The sequence below is a fragment of the Girardinichthys multiradiatus genome, chromosome 5, assembly GCF_021462225.1.
Source record: "Girardinichthys multiradiatus isolate DD_20200921_A chromosome 5, DD_fGirMul_XY1, whole genome shotgun sequence".
Classification (NCBI taxonomy): domain Eukaryota; kingdom Metazoa; phylum Chordata; class Actinopteri; order Cyprinodontiformes; family Goodeidae; genus Girardinichthys; species Girardinichthys multiradiatus.
In genome coordinates this window covers 52,410,080-52,436,874 of record NC_061798.1, presented here as the reverse complement: position 1 = coordinate 52,436,874, position 26,795 = coordinate 52,410,080, and the positions used below count along the sequence as shown (strand labels likewise).

The 26,795-nt window shown below is 43.6% G+C and overlaps 1 protein-coding gene across 6 annotated transcripts in view; it reads right to left on the bottom strand.

The window, feature by feature from the left end:
* LOC124868502 (sodium/calcium exchanger 1-like) overlaps window positions 1-26,795 on the bottom strand; it is a 45,632-nt gene that overhangs the window by 11,151 nt on the left and 7,686 nt on the right. The window contains exons 2-6 of one of the 6 annotated variants that reach the window (XM_047365868.1): window positions 19,664-21,480; window positions 3,099-3,205; window positions 1,816-1,836; window positions 1,683-1,700; window positions 1,576-1,590 (exon numbers count right to left, since the gene is read on the bottom strand). In XM_047365868.1, coding sequence (XP_047221824.1) covers window positions 1,576-1,590; window positions 1,683-1,700; window positions 1,816-1,836; window positions 3,099-3,205; window positions 19,664-21,456 — 1,954 coding nt within the window. In that variant the 5' untranslated portion in view covers window positions 21,457-21,480. Of the gene's footprint in view, window positions 1-1,575; window positions 1,591-1,682; window positions 1,701-1,815; window positions 1,837-2,378; window positions 2,483-3,098; window positions 3,206-19,663; window positions 21,481-26,795 lie in introns of all 6 variants that reach the window. The other 5 variants (XM_047365870.1, XM_047365871.1, XM_047365872.1 and 2 more) reach the window with 5 other exon arrangements.

Genomic DNA, 26,795 nt, shown 5'->3' with positions numbered 1-26,795 from the left:
GCAGATTGGCAAAAACACCTCAAGCCAAATGTTAAGCAAGGTTGTTGAAGACCAATGATGTGGCTTGTTTTGCAGCCACAGAATCTGGGCTGGACTGGAAAAGAAAAGAATCAAGGTGTTCCAATGGCCCAGTCAAAGCCTAGACCTCAACCTAATTGAAATACTGTGGTGGGACCTTCAGAGAGCTCAGCAGAACCCTTATGAACTGAAGTAACATTGGAAAGAAGGCTGAGCCAAACTGTCTTCACAGTGATGTGAGAAACTGGTGGAGTCAGACAGAACCCTATACTGAGTTAGTGATGCTATAGGAGGCTCTACAAGCTGAAGAAAGTTTCACAAACCGTTGAAGGAGGTTTTACAGGCTGCCGTAGGAGGTTATACGGTCTGTTGAAGGAGGTGAACTTATTCTTTAATAACCAACTTGTGTTGACTCAGTCCTACTGAGGAGCAGATGATGAAGAGGAGGGGGGACTGTATGTTTACCAGGGATGGGTACCGAATTCGGTACTTTTATCAGAATCAGAATCAGCTTTATTGCCAAGTTCGTACATACAAACAAGAAATTTGCCTCCGGTACACTTGCTCTTTTGTTCTGTTTTTGCATTACAGAATATACAAATTACAATTTAAACTTTACAATGTACAATATACACATATCTAATAAAATAGCTACCGACCAAATTCCGTCGGTACTTCTGAGTACCGTTTCACTTAAAATCAACCGGTATCATGTTTTTGTACTTAAATGCATCATCGTGACACTGAGAGAGTGGAGGAGTGGGCGATTTTCCATGCTGGACATGAACGCAGCATTACACGCACAAGAGCGTGATGACGTCAGTAGCTGCTGGTACCGTTAACAAAGCATGGCTGATAGAAAGCGCTAGAGTAAAAAGTATGGCTCCACCTTTGAAAATGCAATACTTCTAATCTGAGGAAGCAGCTGGTGAAGCACCAGATTTAAAGAGGGCACAATGTTCATCAGGCTCAGTTCTGTGGCTACAACTCCTGCATTCAGCGCCGTTAGCAACTGGTCATCTGCAGCAACATGGGAGAGGAAATGTTTGAAACATCTGAGACGGTACAAAACAAACTGCTGGGTGTTGTTTTGATGCATTCATTAAAGTTTATATATTGAGAAATAAATATGTTAAATTGAAACATTTTTGGATTTTCTTATTAAACAAATTAACATTTATTACCACAGAAACACACACAAAAGTACCGGAAACTGGTACTGTTGAGTACCGGTATTGACCGGTACAAAACTCAACCGATACTACCGGGCATCGGTACCATATCATTTCAAATGTGAAAGGTACCCAATCCCTTGTATCTGGTTCTAAATTGAGGTGCAGACATGAAGACTTTCATGGCAGCTCTAAGAACCTTCCTCAGGTTTGGGGCTTTGTTGGCGTGCTTTACCACAGTCTGTGTTTGGGTCTTCTCAGTGATAAATGAGAGCCTGATTAGAAGTTTGTGATGTGCTGAAAGTTGCTATGATCAAACACACTGTTGCTTCAAGCTTTAAAACACGTTGAAAGCAAACATGTCCACCACTGAGTGGTGTCTTACCAAACAGCTGTTTGCCTAATAAAATGTTACGGAAAGCATCGGTTAATGTTGATCCATCAGTTACTGATACCTTCTACCAGGACTGTGAATGTGACTGGATCTCCTACCTGTCTGTATGAAGCCACCTGTGAGGTCAGAAAACAGTGACATTCAGTCAGATACAGTGAGATGTTGGTTTCAGTATGAAGTTGTTTAAGTTTAAGGAGGAAAGGAGAGCAGAGGACAATGGAGGCAGCTTACCAACTTCCTGAAGCAACACAGCTGAAGAGACAAAACAGACGAGAGAGAAACATGAAGCAGGAAAAGAAAAGCATGAAGCTACAGAACAAAGAGGAGCTCAGATCTTCTCACATCTCTCTGCTTTTCTTCTAGATTATTTCATGATGAACACATTTAATGCTTCACTGCAGCCGGTCAATCCAAACACTCAGAACACAGCTGATGTTAGTTCTTATTCAGAATTTCAGGTTAAATTTGGGGCAAATTAAAATCAAAATTGCAAGAGGAATCTTGGTCCAGACTGGAACCAGTTTGGACCAGGTTTTCTTTCCCAGTTTGGATTTTAATATTTATGTTCCAAACCTTCATGTCTGATGGTGACTGGATCTTCTAAGTTCTTTTAACGAAACTGCAGAAGATAACATGAACCAGCATGTCTAAACTCCCTCTAGTAAAATCTAAATCAATTCAGCCTTAGCCAATCATAGCTTAGCCCCTCACAGTCTTAACCAATAAGAGGAGGCGGCAGAGTGAAAGCAGCAGGAAGGAGAGGTCAGAGGGTGTCAGACAGATTAGGCTCACACCTGTCCATCTCCTCCTGTCCCAGCAGGGCTCCTGCAGCTCCACGTAGAAGCTGGCCTTCTTATCATACTCCTCATGGTCGATTATTCTAACAGATATGGTCTTCCTGTGGGGGGGTCAGGGGTCATGCATTAGTTCACAGACACATTGATGAAGACAGACTACTAAAAACTGACAGAACTCCATCTACAGGAGGAGGGGAGGACAGCTCACCCCACCTGCCTGCCTGCAGGTAGAAGGATGGATGTATTAGAGCAGTAGTCTCCATCCCTGGTCCTCAGGACCAACTGTCCTGTATGTTTAAGGTGTTTTCCTGTTGCTGCACACCTGACTTAAATAAAGGAATAACTAACAGGCTTCTGCAGCGTTTAATAGCTGAGGAGATACTGCAATCATTAGATTTTGTTTTTATTTGATTTATTTTTGGATTATTTATTTATGTTTTTTTATTTTTATTGTTATTTTATGTATTTTTCTGCAATCAATTGAATGAGATGTGGTGAAGCAGAGACGCATCTAAAACATGAAGGACAGGATGGAGAACCATTGCAAACCTGAATGGAAAATTCAAAACAAAAGTTACATTTAGGACCAAAGATTAAAGCCGCAAACATCTTTGATACCCTGAGGTTTTCCCTGCAAGGCGTTGAGGTGAGTCAGGATTAAAACTGGTTAAAGGTTAATATGGGAGGGGTCATGGCAGAGGGTGGCGATGCCCCCACCTTTCCGTTCACTCATCTCGAGGAGCTGAGGCTTTCCGATCTCTAAGAAGAATTTCTTGTTTTTTTCGTACTCTTCGTCATCAACGATGTTGATTCGAATCGTTTTGCTGAAACAGAAGGAAACAGAAGGAGATGTTGCAGAAGGAGAGGAGTGCCGAGGCGTGATGAAGGAGAGGAAACATGGTAAACACCAACAGTTGGAGAAAAGATGGGGAATAAGGTGGAAGGAACACTGGGTGCAGGAATGTGACTCAAAGGAATAAAATCAGACTTAGCCATACTGTCAAAGTCCTGCTGTGTATATGTGACTTTGAGTGAAAGTGGGGTGAGTGATCTCTCAATGGAGGATCTCTAATGGATGGCGTTTTCCTGCTGACTGCAGTTTCACACACCTGTTGGCAATTTCCCTTATCTAGATGTTGAGCATATGTGCTGCTGGAGGACCAACCTTCGCATAATGCTCAACCTTCTTGGTAGCCTCAGACCAACCTGTGTCTCTCTGAGAAACATTTTTTGGACTAGGTCATGTTTTTGAATTTACCTTCTTTTAGCTTAAGTCTCAGATTGTACTTTCTTGAGTGGTTTCCTCACCACACCAAGCCCCTTCCACAAGCCACCCTTTGCCAAGTTGGAAAGACATAGCAATAACCGTGGAGCAGCAACTGTTGTTGCCTATCAACCTGGGAAGGGTTTTTAGGTAATCTCCAAACTATCTGAAGTCCATCATTGTACAGAGAGTTTACTCCCAAGAGGAAAACATCTCGGACAGCTGCCAGTCTTCCCAGGAGTGGACATCCCAGCAGATTCAGCCCAAGGTCAGAGCGTGAAGCTCAGGGTAATGACCAAGGACCCAAGAGCTCCATCTCAGACTCTTCAGGCCTCAATTAGCAGGTTAACGGTTAAAAGTCATGACAGGACAGTGCAAAAAACACTGAACCAATCTGGCTGTTTGGAAGGGTTGAAGGAGAAAGTCTCTTCTCTCTAAAAACAAGATGGCAGCAGGACTTAGGTTAGCAAATCTGAATCTGGATGAAGGACACGACTTCTGGAACAAAGTCCTCTGGACAGATGAGACCAAAGCTGAGATGTTTGATCATAATGGACAGAACCAAGTTTGAAGAGAAATCAGCATAAACGTCTCATACCAACTGTCAAGCACAGTGGTGGAGGGGTGATTATCAGGGCTCTAGTTGCTGCCACATGACCTGGACCCCTTTGAGATTGTAGTACTGCAATAAATACTCAACCATGAAAGGGTCGTCCTGTTGGTGGGTCAACTTCAACCCACCATTCTGCTTCCAAGTTGCGAAACACATTGAGATCATGGGTTGAAGGACAATCTGTAAGAGTGCTACTGAAACGAACAAGGGTCTCATTTATTAAAGATTGCATAGATCTATAGTGAAACTGTTTGTACGCCCAAAAACCAAATTTGGGAAATTGGAGCTACAGTGTCAACAAGGATTTGTCCAAAGTAAATGTTATATAATTAATTGGTGGCCATTAGTTTGGTTTGAGTTGTTTTGCTAATTTATTACAGTGACTTGTGACCTCAGGCTGAGGGGTGTTTTCCACTCAGTTTGGACATATGAAAGTTACTAACAGGAGTTAGTAACAGGGAAAGTGAATGAGGCAAGATCTGCATGAACTGAGAAGGATGAGGAGGGAGAGAGAATCACTTGGTTAAATGTGCATTTCTTCTGTTGTATGAGCCTGTAGCTCCAAGTAAAAATTGTTTTTTTTTGTTTTTTTTTGCTAAATATAGCAATTTTGGTATTTCATCAACTGAGGAAAATAGGTAACTAATTAAAGAAAAGTTAATATTTAAAGGATTATCCTAGTTTCCTAGTAACTAAAAATATCCAACTACTACAGGGTATCTAAAACAAAAATTTTATTTTATATATTAAATTGTAATTTTTCAGTATGTTATACGTAACATTTTTGGAGAGGATTGTGATTATATCATGTCTCTTTTAGAATAGTGAACATCTGATAGAAGATGAGAGAGGAGGAAAATTGAAAGTGATAGACAGTAGAGTGAAGCTAAGAGCAGGGAAAGAATAAAAGTGTTAGAAAAAGTAGGAGAGGAAATAAAACAGACATTACTACTGCTATTTATCTGTTTTATTACTCTTAGGAAATGCCAACAACAGTGTGGATAGACGTTCCGGCCATTACACTTGAATTTTCTAGTTTAATTATGAATAAATATTTTAAAATAAATGAAACTGTAACTGTACCAATGTTTTCTTTATATCTTGAAAACATTTAATACTTTTAATATCTGAGCTAGAAATGTCCCGGGATTTGATTGAAGAAAAAAGACTAAAACAATGTATTAAACTAATAAATGCTAAACTGAAACTAAGCATTTTCAAAAAATAAAAACTAAACTAAACTAGCAAACAAATGCTCAAAACTATTAAAACTAAAATAGAATTGAAAATGTAAAGTCAAAACTAAATAAAAATAATAACTAATGAAAATTGCAAAACTATTAAAACCTTGCTTTGAACCACTGTCATCTGACAGCGGGAGAATGTGCATGGACACATGTGGGTCTTTGCAACCAACAACAGAACATCTGCCTCGGAGGGGAGCCATTGCAGAGCACCTGTAAGGTAAAACCAGCTGGCAAGACGTAATCCTCTACTGGAAATCAAGTGGATCGAGTTCTGCTCCAGCTGCTAGTTGGGCGGGCGGGACTTGAATAACGTTGCTAGGTGCCAGTGTAATTGTGATATCACAATTGAATTGAGTCTGTGGCAGACCACAGATTCATGTGTTCATTCTCAGATTTCATCCCACACAAGACGATTTATCAACAAAGATCTGATCAAATCAGGTGTTGCTGAAGTTAAAGGAAGAACCAGAACCCCGCTGAACTCTAAGGATTGGATGTTCTGATACACCCGATGACAAAGAGTTTGTTCTGCCTTGGAGCCTCAGAGGCAGATCTGAGCTGCAGGCTGCAGCCAACCTCATTGGGTGGATGCCACTGTGTGTGTGTGTGTGTGTGTGTGTATGTGTGTGTGTGTGTGTGTGTGTGTGTGTGTGTGTGTGTGTGTGTGTGTGTGTGTGTGTGTGTGTGTGTGTGTGTGCATTAGACCCAGCAGCATGGAGACTGAACTGAACATGTTTATTTTATAGGAGCAGATTGATGCTTTGGAGGTTTTCTGGATTGAAGGTTGATCTGTTTCCTGCAGCATTCCGGGAAATCTGGTTCAGTCTCTTTAATTCAGATTCTTCATATGTTTTAAACGGATGTTTTTTAATTGAGATAAAAACCATACCGGTGGTACCTGTGCTCACTTGATCTAAAAAAACCTTCATTCCAGGCTTTCTGAGGACCTATCAGTGGGCCCTGGGTGAACAGACCCTGCAGGAGTTCTCAACCCTGGTCCTCAGGGCCAACTGTCCTTCATTTGAGAGACATGTCTCTGCTTCAGCACACCTGATTCAAATGAGTGCAGTACCTCCTCAGCCATCAGGTGTTACAGATAGGTCATCTGCTTATTTGAGTCTTGTGTGCAGCAGCAGGGAAATACCTAAGCCATGCAGGGGTTGGACCCTGAGGACCAGGACTGAGAAATCTTGGGGGACACATAACTGCACACATTACCAAATGCCCCGTTGTGCCCCAGCCATGGGATGAAACATGGACTTAACTGTAGACAACTACAGACTGGTCAAACAAATGGTCTGAACTGGTAAATGGCCTTGTATAGCACTCTATCAAGTCCCCAGAGACCCCAAAGGGCTTCACACTACATTCAGTCATTTACACATTCACACACTGGCAGTGTTGAGCTACAATGTAGCCACAGCTGCCCTGGGGCAGACTGACAGAAGGGGGGCTGTCATACAATCGATGCATACAATCGGCGCCACTGAGCTTCTGACCACAATCAACAGGCAAGTAGGGTGAAGTGTCTTGCCCAAGGACACATCGACTGGGACGGACAGAGCGGGGGTTTGAACCGGCAGCCCACCGGTTACAAGACGAACCCCTACCACCAAAATAAAAACCTCTGAATCCCATACAATCCCCCAGTGGGCCCACCACCTGCAGGGGGAACCGTGAGGGACCGGTGCAAAGAGGATTGGGTGGCGGACGAAGGTGGAGACCTCAATGGCCCGATCCCCGGATGCTTAGGCTGGCTCTAGGGACGTGGAATGTCACCTCGCTGGGGGGAAAGGAGCCTGAGCTTGTGCGGGAGGTCGAGAGATATCAACTAGAAATAGTCGGGCTCGCCTCCACGCACAACGTGGGCTCTGGAACCCATCTCCTTGAGAGGGGTTGGACTCTCTTCTACTCTGGAGTGGCCCACGGGGAGAGGCGGCGGGCTGGTGTGGGTTTGCTTGTTGCCCCCCAGCTCAGCCGTCTCGTGTTGGGGTTTACCCCAGTGGATGAGAGGGTTGTATCCCTCCGCCTTCGGGTTGAGGAGAGGTCTCTGACTATCATTTCAGCCTACGGGCCGAGTGGTAGTGCAGAGTACCCTGCCTTCTTGGCGTCCCTGTCGGGGGTGCTGGATAGAGCCCCTCCCGGGGACTCCATTATTCTGCTGGGGGACTTCAACGCCCACGTGGGGAACGACAGTGACACCTGGAGAGGCGTGATCGGGAGGAATGGCCTCCCCGATCTGAATCCGAGTGGTGTTTTGTTATTGGACTTCTGTGCTAGTCACGGATTGTCCATAACGAACACCATGTTCAAACATAAGGGTGTCCATCAGTGCACTTGGCCCCAGGACACCCTAGGCAGGAGGTCGATGATCGACTTTGTTGTCGTATCATCAGACCTTCGGCCGCATGTTTTGGACACTCGGGTGAAGAGAGGGGCTGAGCTGTCCACTGATCATCACCTGGTGGTGAGTTGGATCCGCTGGAGGAGGAGAAAGCCGGACAGACTCGGCAGGCCCAAGCGCATATTGAGGGTCTGCTGGGAACGCCTGGCGGAGCCCTCGGCCAGGGATGTATTCAACTCCCACCTCCGGGAGAGCTTCGACCAGATCCCGGGGGATGTTGGAGACATAGAGTCCGAGTGGACCATGTTCTCTGCATCTATTGTCGATGCTGCTGCCCATAGCTGCGGCCGTAAGGTCTGCGGTGCCTGTCGTGGTGGCAATCCCAGAACCCGGTGGTGGACACCGGCAGTAAGGGATGCTGTTAAGCTGAAGAAGGAGTCCTATCAGCTGTGGTTGGCTTGTGGGACTCCTGAGGCGGCTGACGGGTACCGTGAGGCCAAGCGTGCTGCGGCCCGGGCTGTGGCAGAGGCAAAAACTCGGGCCTGGGAAGAGTTCGGTGAGGCCATGGAGAAGGACTACCGGTTGGCCTCGAAGCGATTCTGGCAAACCGTCCGGCGCCTCAGGAGGGGGAAGCAGTGCTTTGCCAACACTGTTTATAGTGGGGGCGGGAGACTGCTGACCTCGACTGAGGACATTATCGGGCGGTGGCAGGAGTACTTCGAGGATCTCCTCAATCCTGCCATCACGCATTCCGTGGTGGAAACAGAGGCTGGGGACTCGGGGTTGGACTCCGCGGTGGCAAGGCTTCGGGGGTGGATGAGATCCGCCCTGAGTACCTCAAGTGTCTGGATGTTGTAGGGCTGTCATGGTTGACACGCCTCTTCAACATTGCGTGGCGGTCGGGGACAGTGCCTCTGGACTGGCAGACTGGGGTGGTGGTCCCTTTTCATAAGAAGGGGGACCGGAGGGTGTGTTCCAACTACAGGGGGATCACACTCCTCAGCCTCCCTGGTAAGGCCTACGCCAGGGTATTGGAGAGGAGAGTCCGACCGATAGTCGAACCTCGGCTTCAGGAGGAACAGTGTGGTTTTCGTCCCAGCCGTGGAACACTGGACCAGCTCTATACCCTCTACAGGGTGCTCGAGGGTTCATGGGAGTTTGCCCAACCGGTTCACATGTGTTTTGTGGACCTGGAGAAGGCATTCGACTGTGTCCCTCATGATGCCCTGTGGGGGGTGCTCCAGGAGTATGGAATCGGGGGCCCTTTATTAGGGGCCATCCGGTCCCTGTACAAGCGGAGCAGGAGTTTGGTCCGCATTGCCGGCACTAAGTCGGACCTGTTCCCAGTGCAGGGCTGCCCTTTGTCGCCGGTCCTGTTCATAACTTTTATGGACAGGATTTCTAGACGCAGCCAAGGGCCAGAGGGGGTCTGGTTTGGGGACCAGTGGATTTCGTCTCTTCTTTTTGTGGATGACGTGGTCCTGCTGGCCCCCTCTAGCCAAGACCTACAGCATGCGCTGTGGCGGTTCGCAGCCGAGTGTGAAGCGGCTGGGATGAGGATCAGCTCCTCCAAGTCCGAGGCCATGGTACTCGACCGGAAAAGGGTGGCTTGTCCTCTTCAGGTTGGAGGGGAGTTCCTGCCTCAAGTGGAGGAGTTTAAGTATCTCGGGGTCTTGTTCACGAGTGAGGGAAGAATGGAGCGGGAGATCGACAGACGGATCGGTGCAGCTGCCACAGTAATGGGGGCGCTGTGCCGGTCCATTGTGGTGAAGAGAGAGCTGAGCCGAAAAGCAAAGCTCTCAATTTACTGGTCGGTCTACGTTCCTACCCTCACCTATGGCCATGAACTTTGGGTCATGACCGAAAGAACGAGATCACGGATACAAGCGGCTGAAATGAGCTTCCTCCGTAGGGTGGCCGGGCATTCCCTTAGAAATAGGGTGAGGAGCTCGGCCATCCGGGAGGAGCTCGGAGTAGAGCCGCTGCTCCTCCACATTGAGAAGAGCCAGTTGAGGTGGCTCGGGCATCTATACCGGATGCCTCCTGGACGCCTTCCTCGGGAGGTGTTCCAGGCACATCCCACTGGGAGGAGGCCCAGGGGACGGCCCAGGACACGCTGGAGGGACTATGTCTCTCGGCTGGCCTGGGAACGCCTTGGGCTCCCCCTGGAGGAGCTGGAGGAGGTGTCTGGAGAGAGGGACGTCTGGGCGTCTCTGCTGAGTCTGCTGCCCCCGCGACCCGGTCCTGGATAAGCGGAAGATGACGAACGAACGAACGCATCCCATACAGCACAGCTTTAACCTATTTTTTAGGTCAACCCCAGGAAGGATGTGATGTCAGGGGAATCCCTGAACAGAACACTCCTCCCAGCTACACGTCTTTGTCTATCCTGCAGCCCAGAAGCCTAAGGAGTGGCAGCCTCATCACCTGAAGGTCATTGAAACTTGCTGAAGAGGAAGACTCCACTACTTTCAAGAATCCTTGGATCATCAATCTGGTGTTTGTGTACCCACCAATCGAAGGACAACTAAAAGTTAAGTAATCATCTGCTGATTGACCACCAGCATTCAAGGTAAAAGGACAGCTCTGCATGCCCGATGTGTGCTGATCCAGCACAAGCTATCTCAGCTGCTACTGAAAGCAGCAACCAGCAACCACAGCTCTTTGTTCACTATCCACCAACCAAGCGGCCAGATTGGTCTGCCATCTTCAACACTCAACCGACCTTCCTTATTCCTCTTTTCCAGAACGGTTCATATGAGAGGTGGTGTCTGGTCAGAGGAAATTGGTCTTGGATGCTCTGTGTTTGTGGTGGTAAAATGGCTACCTGGTGAAGCTAATGCAATCAGGCCTCTAAGCCTTGAGGCTGTTTGATCTGTGTTTTGTTTTAAAGTTATGACAAACTTTATTTTAATGAGTGATTACAGGTCCATGTGATGGCTACGTAAAATAACATTAAGTTCAATTGTTTTAAAATTACTAGTTTATAATTCTGCAAATAATATTTACATTAAATAATGATGGCTAAATAAATCAACATTAAGAATCAATTATCCAGAAAGGTTATTGACTTCTATTTTGGCAAAAATATTCCTTTAAAATATGATTTTTTTGAAATAATGTTTTACTTACTTTCTGATTTTGCCTTGTGACTGGTTGTTTGAAGACATACAAATTATTGTCCTTCATAAGTTTTAAAACTAATCTGACCTCATTTCTAAATTCTCAAGATAAACCTTGGTTCTTAACATAAATATCCACATTGAACTGTCATATCATTGTCTAATGTTTTTGATCCCTGTTCCTTTATTTGTAAATAGTTCATTAGCTCTTAGTTTCTTCATTTTTCCTGGTAGTTGTTGTGCCCCAGCCATGGGATGAAACATGGACTGAACTGTGCACAAACAAATATGCTGGTAGGAACCTCTGCTCCTTTAAAAACTGCACTAATCTATTCCTATGCCTGGTTCACACAGCAGGATTTTTATGCTGAATTTTGAAATCTGTGTGTGGTGTGTTGTGCTTGCCATGTGACTGGATACCACACGCTGTTGGACCAAACCTGTTATACCTATGATTTTTTATCGTCGTGTGTGGGATCTCTCAGGTGTTGAAAATCAGGTGGCAATTTAAAAATCCTGCCGTGTGAACCAAGTATTAGTCCAGCCCAGAAAGAAGGGTCACACCTAGAATCACTGTGATATCATGAAGCCACGATAAAACCAGATGCCCCTCGGTCTCTACCGACGCGACTCTCCAGAGAGTCCGACTTACCAGCAGTGTTGACTACGATCTGCTTGAGTACCCGCCCATCGAGGAAGATGAAGTTAAGAGAAAATTAGTTCAGGGTGAAACAGCCTAAACATTGTTCAGTTCACGATTGTTTTTGCTTTGTTTGGTTCTAAATGGTTAACTATTTCAGTGCTAGCAGGCTATCTGCTCAGCTAATGTGAACAGACCTCTCAGCCTGGAGGCTAGTTATTTGCTCTGAGTTGTGTTTTGAAGTTTAGACAAACTTTAATTTAATGAGATGTTTTAAACACCAATGGTCCAGTAATGTGAGTTTGCTCTATTTATGTTTTCCCTAATTCTCCTTAAGCTAACCTGCTAAAAACAAAGTCGAATATTTGCTTAAACAAATGATTCCGGTTTTAGAGTGAACGCTGGCGCGTTTTGCAGCCGCTGATCCCCGGCCTTATTTTACTTTAGGCTTTTCTGCTCTGCCCTGTCTGAACGAAGACCATCAGCCTATCCGCTGACATGCCTTCGACTATTAATCAGACCTGCTATGTGTGGCTTTTACTTGCCTGGATTATCCTGTTCCTGGTCTATCATCCAACGATAGCATTACTCCAGTACTCTGCCGCTGAGCTTCATAAACTCCGGTTCCATCTGCATGGGCCACCACCATCAGCTCTGTTCCTGCACCAAATTATCTTCTATCAGCCTCGTCGGAAATACATTCACCGAGGCTCTCGCCGGATCTTCTGCTGTGATGGACTGAACTCCATTAATTCTACCTGGTCTACTGTACGTCGTCTTCCGAGGAGAAGTGGTCACCGTATTGATTACAGCGTGTTGGCCCGCCTGGCTCTGTCAGCTAACACGGCTGTCAGTTACAACAAAACCATCAACTTTGACCACTTCAATATCCGCTCACTTACAAGTTAGGGGGATCTTGTGCAGGAAACTATCTCTGATTTTCTGTGCCTCACTGAAACCTGGCAACAGCCAAATGATTTTGCTGCAGTCAATGATGCTACTCCTCCGGGGTTTGTTTACATCACTCTACCTCGTGATTCTGGCCGAGGGGGAGGTCTTGCGATAATCTACCGTGAGAAATGGAGGGTAGTACCTGTAACTGTTCCTGTCTGTCTCTCGTTTGAAGCAACTGTATGTCAGCTTTCTGGATCAACTCCCACTATTATTGCTGCCTTGTACCATCCTCCGAAGTACAACAAAGACTTTATTTCTGAGTTTACAGGCTTTGTGATGCAACTTTTCATGGTATCACCAAACATAATACTCCTGGGGGATTTTAACATTCATGTGGATAAAGATACTAATCCTTTTACCAAAGACTTTATATCCTCTTTGGACAGTTTTGGACTACAGCAGTATACTAATTTCCCCACACATATTAAAGGTCATATTTTGGATTTAATCTGCTGTTCTGGTGTTAAACCTGTTGGCTGTAAAGTTGACTCTTTCCCATTTTCAGATCATATGTTTTGTATAACCTTTCGTAAAATTAAGGACATTAACTTAGATAACTTATATTCTTCTATAAATAGTCTTCCCAGAGTCGAGCAGTCTTCTACCACAGATGAACCGCTATCACACTACAACAAATACCTGCAGTACCTTCTAAACATTCTTGCTCCACTTAAAACCAAATCTGTTTCATTCACTCATACAGCAGCACCTTGGTTTACTTCCACCCTTAAAAAGTTAAAAGCAAAAGGACGTCAACTTGAAAGACTCTACAGGAAAACTGGTCTCACTGTACACAAAGATATTTATTCGAACCACATTCTTCACTATAAAGATGCCGTTTCTACAGCTAAATCCATATATTATTCAAATCTAATCAGTTCTAATCAGGGTAATTCCAAGGCCCTCTTCTCCCTGCTGGCAAATATTACAAAATCACTAGATTCACTTCTTTTGCATTTATATTCTTACTATGGTATCTTTCTTCTCTTCAAAAATATCACATATTCATCAACAACTGTTACCCTCTATGGCTCTAATGTCATCAGTTTCAGTTTCAACTGCCTCTGTTAATTTATTTTCAGTCTTTACTCTTCCCTCAATAAATGACATCTCCAAATTAATACAAAAATCAAAATCTTCAACTTGCCAATTAGATCCTCTTCCAACAATTCTTGTTAAAGCTACCCTTCCCTCTCTATCTCCTTTGATTACAGACATTATACATTCTTCTCTTACGACTGGTGTTGTTCCTTCTGGCCTCAAAACAGTTGCTGTAACCCCAATACTAAAAAAACTGGCTTAGATTCAAATAATCTCAATAATTTTCACCCCATCTCAAATCTTCCATTTATTTCCAACATTCTTGAAAAAATAGTTTCTGCTCAACTTCATGCTCATCTGTCTTGCAATAATTTGTATGAACAGTTCCAATCTGGTTTTCGTCTGCTTCACAGTACTGAAACAGCACTCCTTAAAATCACTAATGACCTCCTTGCTGCTGATTCTGGTTTATTATCCATACTTCTTCTGCTTGATCTGACTGCAGCGTTTCATACCATTTCTCATAACATCCTTTTGGACAGACCTTCCTTCTTTGGGATTGTAAATACCCCTCTTAATTTGTTTCATTCTTACATTTCAGGCTGCACTCAGTTTGTCCAGTTAAAATCATTCACATCTCATTATGTTTTTGTTACCTCAGGTGTTCCCCAGGGCTCTGTCCTGGGGCCCCTGTTGTTTATCATTTACCTTCTCCCCCTTGGTTATATTTTTCGTAAATATAATATTCAGTTTCTCTGTTATGCGGATGACACCCAGCTTTACCTTTCAACTAAACCTAATTCTACACTTCCACCCTCATCCCTCACTAATTGTCTCAATGAAATAAAACACTGGTTTACCCAAAACTTACTGAAATTAAATTGCAATAAAACAGAACTTCTTCTAATTGGCACTAAATCAATACTAAACAATAACTCGTTCATCTTTCCTTCTCCTCAAGTTAAGAGTCTCGGTGTCATCCTTGTTAGCAGCGTTTCCTTCACTTCCCATGTCAATAATATTACTCGATCAGCCTACTTCCATCTTCGTAATATTCAGCGTCTTCGTCCTTTTCTCACTCCTCATTCCACTGCTGTCTTGGTTCACAGTCTGGTCACCTCTCGTTTAGATTATTGCAATTCTCTTCTTTTTGGTCTACCACAGAAAACCCTTCATAAACTACAATTGGTTCAAAACTCAGCAGCTCGTATCATTACACGGACTCCTTCAATCCATCACATCACACCGGTTCTACAACAGCTTCATTGGCTTCCTATTTCATATCATATCAACTACAAAATACTCCTTCTTAACTTTAAAACTATTCACAACCTCGCTCCTTTATATCTTTCAAACCTTCTTCACATTATTGTACCTGTCCGTACCCTCAGATCCTCCTCCTGGGTCCATCTCACTGTTCCCCCCCTAGTCTTGTTACTATGGGGAGCAGAGCATTCAGCCGGTCTGCTCCCCATCTCTGGAACTCACTTCCACCTGATCTCCGCAACACACTCATTGCCACACTTCAAATTTAAACTCTAAACGTATCTGTTGAAATTAGTCTATGCATGGTGATTGTAATTTTTTCACTGTTTTATTTAACCCCATTTTGTACTTATTTTATTTATTTATTTAAATTGTGTCTGTGTTATGTAAGGTGACCTTGAGTGCCTAGAAAGGCGCCTATAAATAAAATGTATTATTATTATTATTATTATTAAACATGCCAAATGTTGCCTGTGCTAGCGGCTAACAGGGTACGTGTTCTGGTTATACCACATGTTAGACAGCTTTATTTAAAGCAGAGCTCTTTTCTTTTGCTACGCAATCGTTAGATAATACACCGTCAGCGCTCGTATATTACTATTTGTATTAATGGTACTTAAAGTATAGGTATATTTGTAGGGTTGGTAATTTAGCCATTTTCATTGTGTTAGCAGTTGCTGACCCGGATGCAGTTCTACCACATCCCTCCATACGCCGGTTGGCTGTGCGCTCCCTGGAGTGTTTGAATAAACTTTTTTTCCTTTATTTTAAAACCTAAAAATAGAAATGAAATTTCGGTTCTTTAAAAATGACAAAGTTTCTTTAGTAGCTTTCTCCATTTGGTTTGACTAATTGCAGTTTTTCTTCCTGACTCTTGGGCACCAAATAAATGCTGACGTTAACTCATCTAGAAGGTCAATTCTAGATTTAGGAACATGAAGGAAAGAAGAGCTTGGACAACTTGTTCCAGTTCCTTCATTTTTCCTGGATTCTGAACGTTCTGCAGGAACATTTGTCAAAAAGAAAATTAAAATGTTCTGATTGTTATCCTGAAGGAATTTTATCCCTTTATTCGGATTCTATTGGCGTTTGTAATCAATAAATGAAGGTCAATCATGTTAAGCTAAAATATGCTAAAGGAATTGAAAGGATCTTTAAAAGCTCTTCTCCGTGAGAATCATTGTTCCTGTATTCTCAGCAGTTCCAGCTGTAGCTCATGAAAGTCACTGAAACTGATCACATGATCAGTTCAGTGTGGAAGTAGATATTTAAGGTATATCCTTGCTAATCCATCCATAGTCCAACATCCTTCCTTGTCTAATAGAACTTATGAAACAAAACTAAAACTCAGCTGAACCAGAACTAAGCCTTTTCTACATTCTCGCATGGACACAAATATTTCACTGGGAATGATGGGAAAAGTACAGTTAACAAAGTAAAGTTTAGGAAACAAAGTTCCAGAAGCTGAGAAGCCTCCTCGGAGCTTCAGAGGTGCTGAGACACATTAGAAAAACACAGAACATCCTGATTTATGATCCTTCCATGGAGCTCTGAGTGGTGGAGCTGCTGCATCTTATCTCCACCGTTAGTCTGCTTATTGTCTCTGCAGCTTTACAGGACCAGCTCTGTGGCTGCAGGCCAGAGGCGACCTCCCCTGTCGCTCTGACAGAAACAGGCTGCTTTATGGCCGAAGCTGCACGCCCAGCAGGATCGTGAGCTGCTGAGAGCTGGACGGCCTAATAAGGAAGAAAGCTCCAAGCTGTTTATCTGCTCCAGGGACCAGGAGCTGCTTCAGTTTGGACTAACAGCAAAATAAAACACAGTTTCTCTTGCTCAGGAGATCGGAGGAGAAGGAATCAAGACAGAAAGAAGACGCTGTCAATGTAAGCTGTCTATAGATGTCCACCTTTAACATGTTTTCACCCAGGAATAAAGTTCCTCATGCTTGGGTGAGGAAGAGGAGGGTACAGCTGCAGCCCTGACCTGTCCCCAACACAGACTGTTGACAAACAGTCTGTGTTGGGGACATGTCCCACCTGTTAGCAATCTGCAGACAGGTGGGACAAAACAACAGCTGGAACTGTTTGTCAACCACGATCCTCACTTATAGAACGGTTTGAAGTGTTGAGAGGAGGACCATCATAGATCACCGTAATACAGACACAAACTGTAATCCCACCAGAGAAAACTCCTGTGAAGAACAGTGTTGCTGCTGGCAAACAGCAGCTTCTGAGCTGATCTTCTGACTGTGGTCACTTGCTAGTTAGAGGTGATGATTACAACTTAGTTTCAGTTTTTATTACTTCAGGCAACAGGAGAGGTTTTCTCCTAAAACAAGACGTTGAATGAAGATCCAGAAACAGCAGGGCTGATGGGGGGTGAGCAACAGCTGCAGGTTTTGAAGGAAGATAGATTGAGTTAAACTCTGAAGAAACGTTTGAATAAACCTGGAAATGATAAAGATCAGAAACTTTTGACATACACCATCTGGGGCATCAAACTGCATGACTTAAAAAACACACCAAGGTATCAACGGCACTTTCTCAAAAACTGGTAAAATTACTTCAAAAGCAATAATTACTAAAGTTTTGTTGATGCAACTAGTTGGGAACAAACAAGATTGTTCTAATGGAGGTTTTACAGAACAACATCAGCACCACCACACTCATTCTGCTACTGTTTTACCTACAGTATCAACAACCCCAGTGGCCCTGCAAGGATAACTGGGTACAGATGATAGATGGATGTTTATCATATTCTGTTTAACGGGTTCATTTAACGTTCATATTTGTTCATTGGAAAAATATGTTTTCAATCACTTGTTCAGTCAATCAAGAATTATGATTCTGCGTATAATCAATCCTACAAATGTGATTATGCAGAAATAAAATTCACAGGATGTCTTGCAACAGGCTTAGAAGATGTCACAGGTTAACTTGAACTCCGCCCCATGGGGCCTCAGTGTGATGAACAGCACAGCCATGCCTTCCCAGATGTAGGCATGGCTGGGCAGCAAACCAACAGCAAACACAGCAACCGGTGAACACAGGGGGCGCCAACTGTCTGAATGCTTGTGAAGATGACTCCAGAACCCAAACCCAGTGATGTGTTGGGTTGAGGGTCTGCTCTGAGGTACATGAGGTTGACTGCTGTCAACAGCCTTCTTATCGAGCGAATCCTAATACACCTCAGAACCTTTCAGGTTTAATCTTTTGCTTAAGCAGGTTAGTCCCATGGAGATACAATCCAGACCTGGCCAAGAGGGGGAGCGTCATGAACACATGACATCTCAGCTTCTCCATCTGTCGCAGTGGTCCTCCTTCCAATCATTGAAAGATAAAGGTGCAGCAGTAATTACATTTTCTGTGAACTGATGTTTCCACATGTTTTTATCTGTATTAGCTCTGTAAAAACTGTTTATTTACATGTAAGAATGCTGGCCCTGTTCAATGACAGGAAGTGGCCCCAATAATTCATGCAAAGCATCATGGGTTGTTGGAAGAAGGTAGGTCCTCTTGTTTTATATGGGGGTAAAATCTATCCCTGGTGGCTCTGTGTAATTCTCTTCAGCTGGTTTTTTAGTGTAAATTTAGAGCAACATTCTCATTAAAACGATAAATAACAGATCAGGATGACCCATTTCATGAAAGTTTCTCCTGTTAAGACATTCAAACTGTTGTGATTTTATTCCAGCTGTTTGCAGACATGGAAAGAGTCTGGCTGCAGGAACAATCTCAGGTATGTAAACCAACGCTGCAAATCCAAAAGGAGCAGTCACATGACAGGATGGGGGGGGGGCGGAGCTACTGTGTAACCTAACAGGAGATTAATTCAAACATTTTTAAACAACAGCTGGGGTTCAGATTTTCTTCCACAACATCAACCATCAGTGATGTAACTGCAGTCAGAGAAAAAGTCCTGGAAAGGATTTACTGAGAAAAGGAAGAGTTAAAATCTTGTTTGTGCACATGGAAAGATAAGTTTGTTTATTGGAGACTAATGAGGATTAAAATGTGTCGTTGCAACATTAAAGCAGAGCATCAAGAGAGCAGCAGAAGGGAGGAAGAGCAGGTTCGGGCTTTCAAAGTCAAATATCCAGTTTTCTAAAGAGGATAGATTGATGTTTATTGCGGTTGACTCACATCGACATGAGTTCCTTCACTGATTCAGGAAAATGAGCCTGAGTTCCAGTTGGTTTTTAGCTCATCTCACATTGGACCAATCAGCTGTTCTGACAAAATTAGCATGTTTGAACATTTTAAGCCACGTGTCTGAATAAATCTTTTTCATTTCATTGATCTGTTTAATTTCAGACACCGTAAAGAACTACAGAGACCTATTTTCACCTGTTCATGAGAACTATTTCAGACCAACATTAATATTATTAGCTAATATCCTTGTCTTGGTCCTGATTCCTCCTTGTAATCCTGAATGTCAGCAGAGAAGGAAGCTGCACACTCCATCTTTAAAGAACCAACATCGGAGGTCGGCTGAACTTGGCTTCCATATTTCCTCCAGTTACTTTCTGCTGCAACATGATCTTAGGTGCAATATTCAGAACATCCCGCCCCAATATGTTGCATCAAACCATTTTTTCATTTCTATGCTGAATTTTTGGGATTTCATTGTTTTTTCATTGAAGACTTTGGATCTCCAGACCAGGAACTGGACTGTAGTGAACCTTCAGTGCAGTCAGTTTATTTATTTAGCTAGAGCAGTTTTTTTTTTACATCTCTGCCTTTCTGAATTGTTTAATCTGAAGTAGGTTTATTGATAGAAATTCATACTTACACAATCTCATCGTTGTCAAACTCCAAAACTCCATGTGTGTCCTCAAAGTCCTCTCCACCACCTTTAGCTGTCCCTTCTATGGTTTTGTATGGCACCACCACAACGCCACGGGCTCCTGAGTTCCTGATCACTTTCACCTCCATTATTCCAATGCTCTCGCTCACAGTCACCACCGGCTCCTCAAAGGTAAAGATCCCAGCGTGGTCATCGTCAAAGATGGTGACGGTGGCTGTGCATGGCAGACCTAGCCCTGCAAGGCTGTCAGTGTGGTTCATCTCATGATCATTCGCACCTTCTGATATGACCCTTACATTGGTGAGGTGAACCAGGAAGTGCTCATCCTCCTCAAAGATATCATCGTCAATAATATCAATGCGGATTTCCTTTTCGGTCTCCCCCGGTTTGAACACAACAGTTCCTTCAGTAAATTGGTAGTCTGAACCAGCATTCGCGGTGCCATCTTCAGTCCGGTAATCCACGCAGACCGTAGTTGTCAAGTCTCTACCTCTGCAGACCACATTGAGTACCACACTGCCACAGTTCTCCAGACACTGGTAGTTTCCAGGGTCGAAGAAGACCTTAGAGGAAAAGGTGTTGACTGATATCTCAGAGCAGATGTCATGCTGTGTGGCTCTCTTGGCCTGATCGGCGGCATGTTTCTTTAGGATGTTACCAGCTCCTGTCATGATCCTGGTGGCCTGACAGCGGTAAAAGGCCCGACTCTTCTGTTGCTGGGTTAACACCTGGTAATTAGCAAGCTCCATCAGTTGTTCCATCTCCTTCTCTGGATGTTTCTGTTTCAGCTCTTTCAAGATCCTGGCCAGCTCTCTACCTCCCTCCTCCTCATCCTTCACCTCACACCCTATCTCTCCATCCAGTAGCTCATCTCCATGAGAGTTGAGCATTTTGCCGTCCATTTCAATGTCCACCTTTGATGGAAGTTCTGGCTCACCCTCTGTCTCAATAATCATTCCTTTCTGCTTTCCAGCTCTGTATCGCTTGTACACATACTTGTAGAATAGAAGTCTACGGTCGGCCACATAAGCAAATCCAACACAAAAAGGGAAGAAGAAGAGTGTTAGAAGCCCCTCCCATATTTCAACAACACCTGGAGAAAAAACTGCCAGGATCAGGTACAGCCAGGTGTAAGCAAACACGCTCCAGGTGGCGGTAACGAAAAACACCCGCAGATGCTTCACCTTTCTGGTCTCTCCATCAGGAATGACAGAAACACAAAGGCCCATTATGACAAACATGTTGAAGGCAGCGCTTCCTACGATGGTGTTTGGACCCAGTTCACCGGCGTTAAAGTTGTGACCACAAACTTCAACAACTGACAGGAGGATTTCAGGTGCGGATGAACCCAGTGCCATCAGAGTCAGGTTGGACACCGTCTCATTCCAAATGCGAACCGTAGTGGTGATCTTCTCTCCATTTGGTTTCTTTATGGTGATCTTTCTTTCCTGAGAGGTGATGACTTCAATGGATGCCATGAAACGATCAGCGATGATGGAGACTCCTACAAACATGTAGAATAGCCCCACAAAGTAAATGGTGGCTCTGGCCAAGCGGTCTGCAAAGGCTGGGTTTTCTGGCTTCCACACTGGCAGAATCACACCTTGAATGCACTCGGTGCTGCCACCACATTTGGTCTGATTTCTGGACGTGCTGTTAGACTTTAGGGTCAAACCTGAGTCTCCTGCTACTGAATATGATAATTCAGCTGAGACAAAAGTCAACAAGACCAGCAGGTGATGGGTGGTGGACAGCAACAGGCTTCCAGTTTGACTCATAGTGAAGCTTCACTTCTCCTCAATCTGAAACAGACAGAAACAGCCTTCAGTATTTTAGTTTCTGCCTCGTCATGTTTGGATCTGAGTTTTTGTGGATGAGGTGAACATGGTAAGGTGCTCATATGCTGCATTAAAATCTGACTACATTAAAGGTTGGTATTATTGTTCAACTTGTTTTAGATGATGACTTAGTTCTTTAATTACTAATTAAAGCTCCAGCAAACCACCAATATAACTGCCTTTTATTGTATGGGATAACAATTTGAAAAATATTTACAGTCATTTCATTTCAGTTCAACTCACAACATGTCGTCTCCAGGCATTTACAAAGTCAGTTGAATCCTACAGATTCCAAGTCAGGTTCATTCATTCCTATTAATCGTAATCATTGAACAGTTCAGTCAGATTCAGTTATTTATTCAAATTGGATAAAAAGTTTTTCTATCTAAGGAAACCCAGCAGATTGCATCCAGTCAGTGACTTGCAGCATTCACTCCTCCTGGATGAGCATGTAGAGACAGTGGACAGTCACTGGTGTTGACTTTGCAGCAATCCCTCATACTGAGCATGCATGTAGCGACAGTGGAGAGGAAAAACTCCCTTTTAACAGGAAGAAACCTCCAGCAGAACCAGAACCAGGCTCAGTGTGAGCGGCCATCTGCCACGACCGACTGGAGGTTTGAGAGAACAGAGCAGAGACACAAAGAGAACAAAGAAGCACTGATCCAGGAGTACTTTCTATGGGAAGGAAAAGTAAATGTTAATGGATGTAGCTCCTTTAGTCGTTTCATCTAGAAAGAAAGAACAGATAAACTCTGATCCAGTTTTCAAGGTTAGAGTCTGAAAGAGAGCACATAGAGTTAGTTACAGTAGAAGCTCAGTCAGTAGCCATGTCTAGGAGAGAGAAAGGGTTAAACACTGAAAGACAGGGCTATGTGGATCATCTGTAGAAGGTGAGCATTAAGTTGTTGGCAGCAGAAGCTTGGATGATGCCCCTCTCCAGAAAGGTGTCACAGAGTCAGGCCAGGTGTAGCTTCTAGGAAGAGAAAAAAACAGACTGGAACTTTAATTTTAGCACAAAAAAAGATGCAAACATGTGGGATTCCTCAAGGCTCCATTCCAAAAGCATTTTTATTCAGGATCTACATGATCCCACTACTTATGGGAATAGAGGGATTTTACTAATGAGGTTGTGTGCTAAAAACACACAATGTTAAATGTCTGTCACCACTTGACCTTAGTACACTACAACAACCACGTCAGTTTATCCAAACCATGCATGAGTGGATGGGTCAGAATTTCCCTTAGCTTAATGCAGACCAGTCAGATGTTTATGGTCCCCGAAATGAATAAATAAAGAAATAAAACTGAACTAGACTCCATGGGGCTGAAAACTGTGCGTCTTGCTCCCATCCACCTGGCAAACATCCTCTCCCTGGTGAACAAAGTGGATGAACTGCTCCTTCTCTGCACAAAGTCTTCCCCTCATCTGCTTCACCAAAACCTGGCTTGGTGAGCACACCCAGACAGCTTGCTTCTGTTATCGGGCTTCCAGATGCTTCGTGTGGATGGCAGCACGGAGCTCTTGGGGAAAAACAAAGAAGGTGGGATGCTTTTATATAAATAAAGGATGATGCACCGATGTGGCTCACAGTCATTTTTATTTTTTATAAACTGCAAACCCTTTATTCACCAAGGGAATTATTCTTGTACATTCGGGTCGGAGTTTATGTTACTCCATCCTGCGCTTCAGAAGCAGGAAGAGAGCTGGCTGAATTTTAACAGAGCAGATCTCTCTAATAAACTACCTCAATATAGAAAGCATGTTAATGACCTGACCAGAGATAAGAACACACTGGACCACTATTACACAGCTCTAAAAGATGCATTTGGTGATACAGTCTGGGCCCCCGTGGTAACTCTATCAGAAATGATCATTTCCAGGAAAAACTTGGGCCCCTAATAGGAGATAGTTGTAAAATCTCTGTGCTTATACGTGACAGAAAGAACAAAGCTAAAAGGATAAGAGACAGTAATAAACAATCAATGAAAACCATAAACTGTCAGGTACAACCAGACACAGAGTTAATATCAGCAACTAAATCATATAAACTGACTTTATTGATCATTAGATCTCTGTCAGGAAAATCATTTTTAATCAATGACTTCATTACTGACCACGATCTTGATGTTCTGTTTTTAACAGAAACATGGTTACATGAATTTAATGAAGCTCCCATTCTGATAGAGGCGACGCCTCCAAACTACTATTTTCTTTGTGAGAGCAGACAGCAAAGAAAAGGTGGAGGGGCCACTTTGTTTAAAGATTTATTAGAGTGTAAAAAAGTATTTCTGGGCAAATTTGACTCTTTTGAATATTGGGCTCTCCAGGTAAAGAGCCCGGTCCGAACCATGTTCTTGAATATTTACAGGCCTCCTAAGTCCAAAACAAACTTTATCAGTGATTTTAATGAACTTTTATCTGTGATATGTGTTGATTATGACTGTTTAATTATTGTGGGAGACTTCAACATTCACATGGACAATCCTGAAGACAGAAGTCCAATAGATCTATGTGACACTCTTAGAAATGTTGGTTTGACTCAACATGTTAAACAGCAAACGCACAAACAGGGACATACAGGAGTTGGACAATGAAACTGAAACACCTAGTTTTAGACCACAATAATTTATTAGTATGGTGCAGGGCCTCTTCTTGCAGCCAATACAGCGTCAATTCATCTTGGGAATGACATATACAAGTCCTGCACAGTGGTCAGAGGGATTTTAAGCCATTCTTCTTGCAGGATAGTGGCCAGGTCACTACGTGATACTGGTGGAGGAAAACGTTTCCTGACTCGCTCCTCCAAAACACCCCAAAGTGGCTCAATAATATTTAGATCTGGTGACTGTGCAGGCCATGGGAGATGTTCAACTTCACTTTCATGTTCATCAAACCAATCTTTCACCAGTCTTGCTGTGTGTATTGGTGCATTGTCATCCTGATACACGGCACCACCTTCAGGATACAATGTTTGAACCATTGGATGCACATGGTCCTCAAGAATGGTTCGGTAGTCCTTGGCAGTGACGCGCCCATCTAGCACAAGTATTGGGCCAAGGGAATGCCATGATATGGCAGCCCAAACCATCACTGATCCACCCCCATGCTTCACTCTGGGCATGCAACAGTCTGGGTGGTACGCTTCTTTGGGGCTTCTCCACACCGTAACTCTCCTGGATGTGGGGAAAACAGTAAAGGTGGACTCATCAGAGAACAATACATGTTTCACATTGTCCACAGCCCAAGATTTGCGCTCCTTGCACCATTGAAACCGACGTTTGGCATTGGCATGATTGACCAAAGGTTTGGCTATAGCAGCCCGGCCGTGTATATTGACCCTGTGGAGCTCCTGACGGACAGTTCTGGTGGAAACAGGAGAGTTGAGGTGCACATTTAATTCTGCCGTGATTTGGGCAGCCGTGGTTTTATGTTTTTTGGATACAATCCGGGTTAGCACCCGAACATCCCTTTCAGACAGCTTCCTCTTGCGTCCACAGTTAATCCTGTTGGATGTGGTTCGTCCTTCTTGGTGGTATGCTGACATTACCCTGGATACCGTGGCTCTTGATACATCACAAAGACTTGCTGTCTTGGTCACAGATGCACCAGCAAGACAAGCACCAACAATTTGTCCTCTTTTGAACTCTGGTATGTCACCCATAATGTTGTGTGCATTTCAATATTTTGAGTAAAACTGTGCTTTTACCCTGCTAATTGAACCTTCACACTCTGCTCTTACTGGTGCAATGTGCAATCAATGAAGACTGGTTACCAGGCTGGTCCAATTTAGCCATAAAACCTCCCAAACTAAAATGACAGGTGTTTCAGTTTCATTGTCCAACCCCTGTGTATTGGACTTGATTATCACTAAGGGTCTAAACATTTCCAAGGTGTCTATAACTGATGTTGCTCTATCTGACCACTTTTCTGTTATTTTTGAAAGCATCATCTCTAATGACTCAGTTTGCCAAAGAGATATGATAAGAAAATTCACAACACACGTCGTCTCAAGGTTCTTCACAACAGTCAGGTTCATACATTCCAATTAATCGTAACCATTGAACAGTCAGATTCAGTTATTTATTCAAATTGGATAAAAAGTTTTTCTATCTAAGGAAACCCAGCAGATTGCATCCAGTCAGTGACTTGCAGCATTCACTCCTCCTGGATGAGCATGTAGAGACAGTGGACAGTCACTGGTGTTGACTTTGCAGCAATCCCTCATACTGAGCATGCATGTAGCGACAGTGGAGAGGAAAAACTCCCTTTTAACAGGAAGAAACCTCCAGCAGAACCAGAACCAGGCTCAGTATGAGTGGCCATCTGCCACGACCGACTGGGGGTTTGAGAGAACAGAGCAGAGACACAAAGAGAACAAAGAAGCACTGATCCAGGAGTACTTTCTATGGGAAGGAAAAGTAAATGTTAATGGATGTAGCTCCTTTAGTCGTTTGAAAGCATCATCTGCAATGACTCAGTTTGCCAAAGAGACATGATAAGAAAACACATCTTTAAGGACGGTGCTGCTGAAACCTTCAACCAGATTTACTCTTCTACCTCCACTCTGCCCTGTAACACTATAGATGAGCTGGTAGAAAACTTTCATTCTAAAATCTCAGACATCATTGATTCAATTGCTCCAATTAAAGTGAAAGTTGTTTCTGGGAAGAAAATGTCTCCATGGTGAAGTGCTCCACCAGTCAGAAGTGAAAAATAAGCTGAACGCAGGTGGAGAAAGACTGGACTCCAGGTTCACTATATTATCTATAAAGAGAGACTATACAGATATAACCTACAACTGGAAAATGTAAGAGAATCTTTCTTTTCTGAGATCATCAGTAAAAACATTAACAATGCTGGTGCATTATTTGCAACAATCAACAGGTTAACAAACCCTCCTGTAACTGTAGCATCTGAACTCCACTCAACCAGGACCTGCAATGAATTTGTTAACTTCTTCACTGAAAAAACCCAAAAGATCAGAGAGGCAGTCAGAACATCCACATCAACTCCAGGACCAAAGTTGTCTCTAACTAGAACTGGTTTTGACAAAATTTCCCAATTTCACCAAATGAACTACAAAAACTACAAAAACAGTTGATCCAGAACGCTGCTGCCTGCGTCCTCACTAGAACTAAGAAAGTGGAGAACATCGGCCCGGTTCTAAAGTCCCTACACTGGCTCCCTGTAGCTCAGAGAATAGACTTTAAAATACTTCTGTTAGTCTATAAATCACTGAATGGCTTAGCACCAAAATACATTACAGACTTGTTGT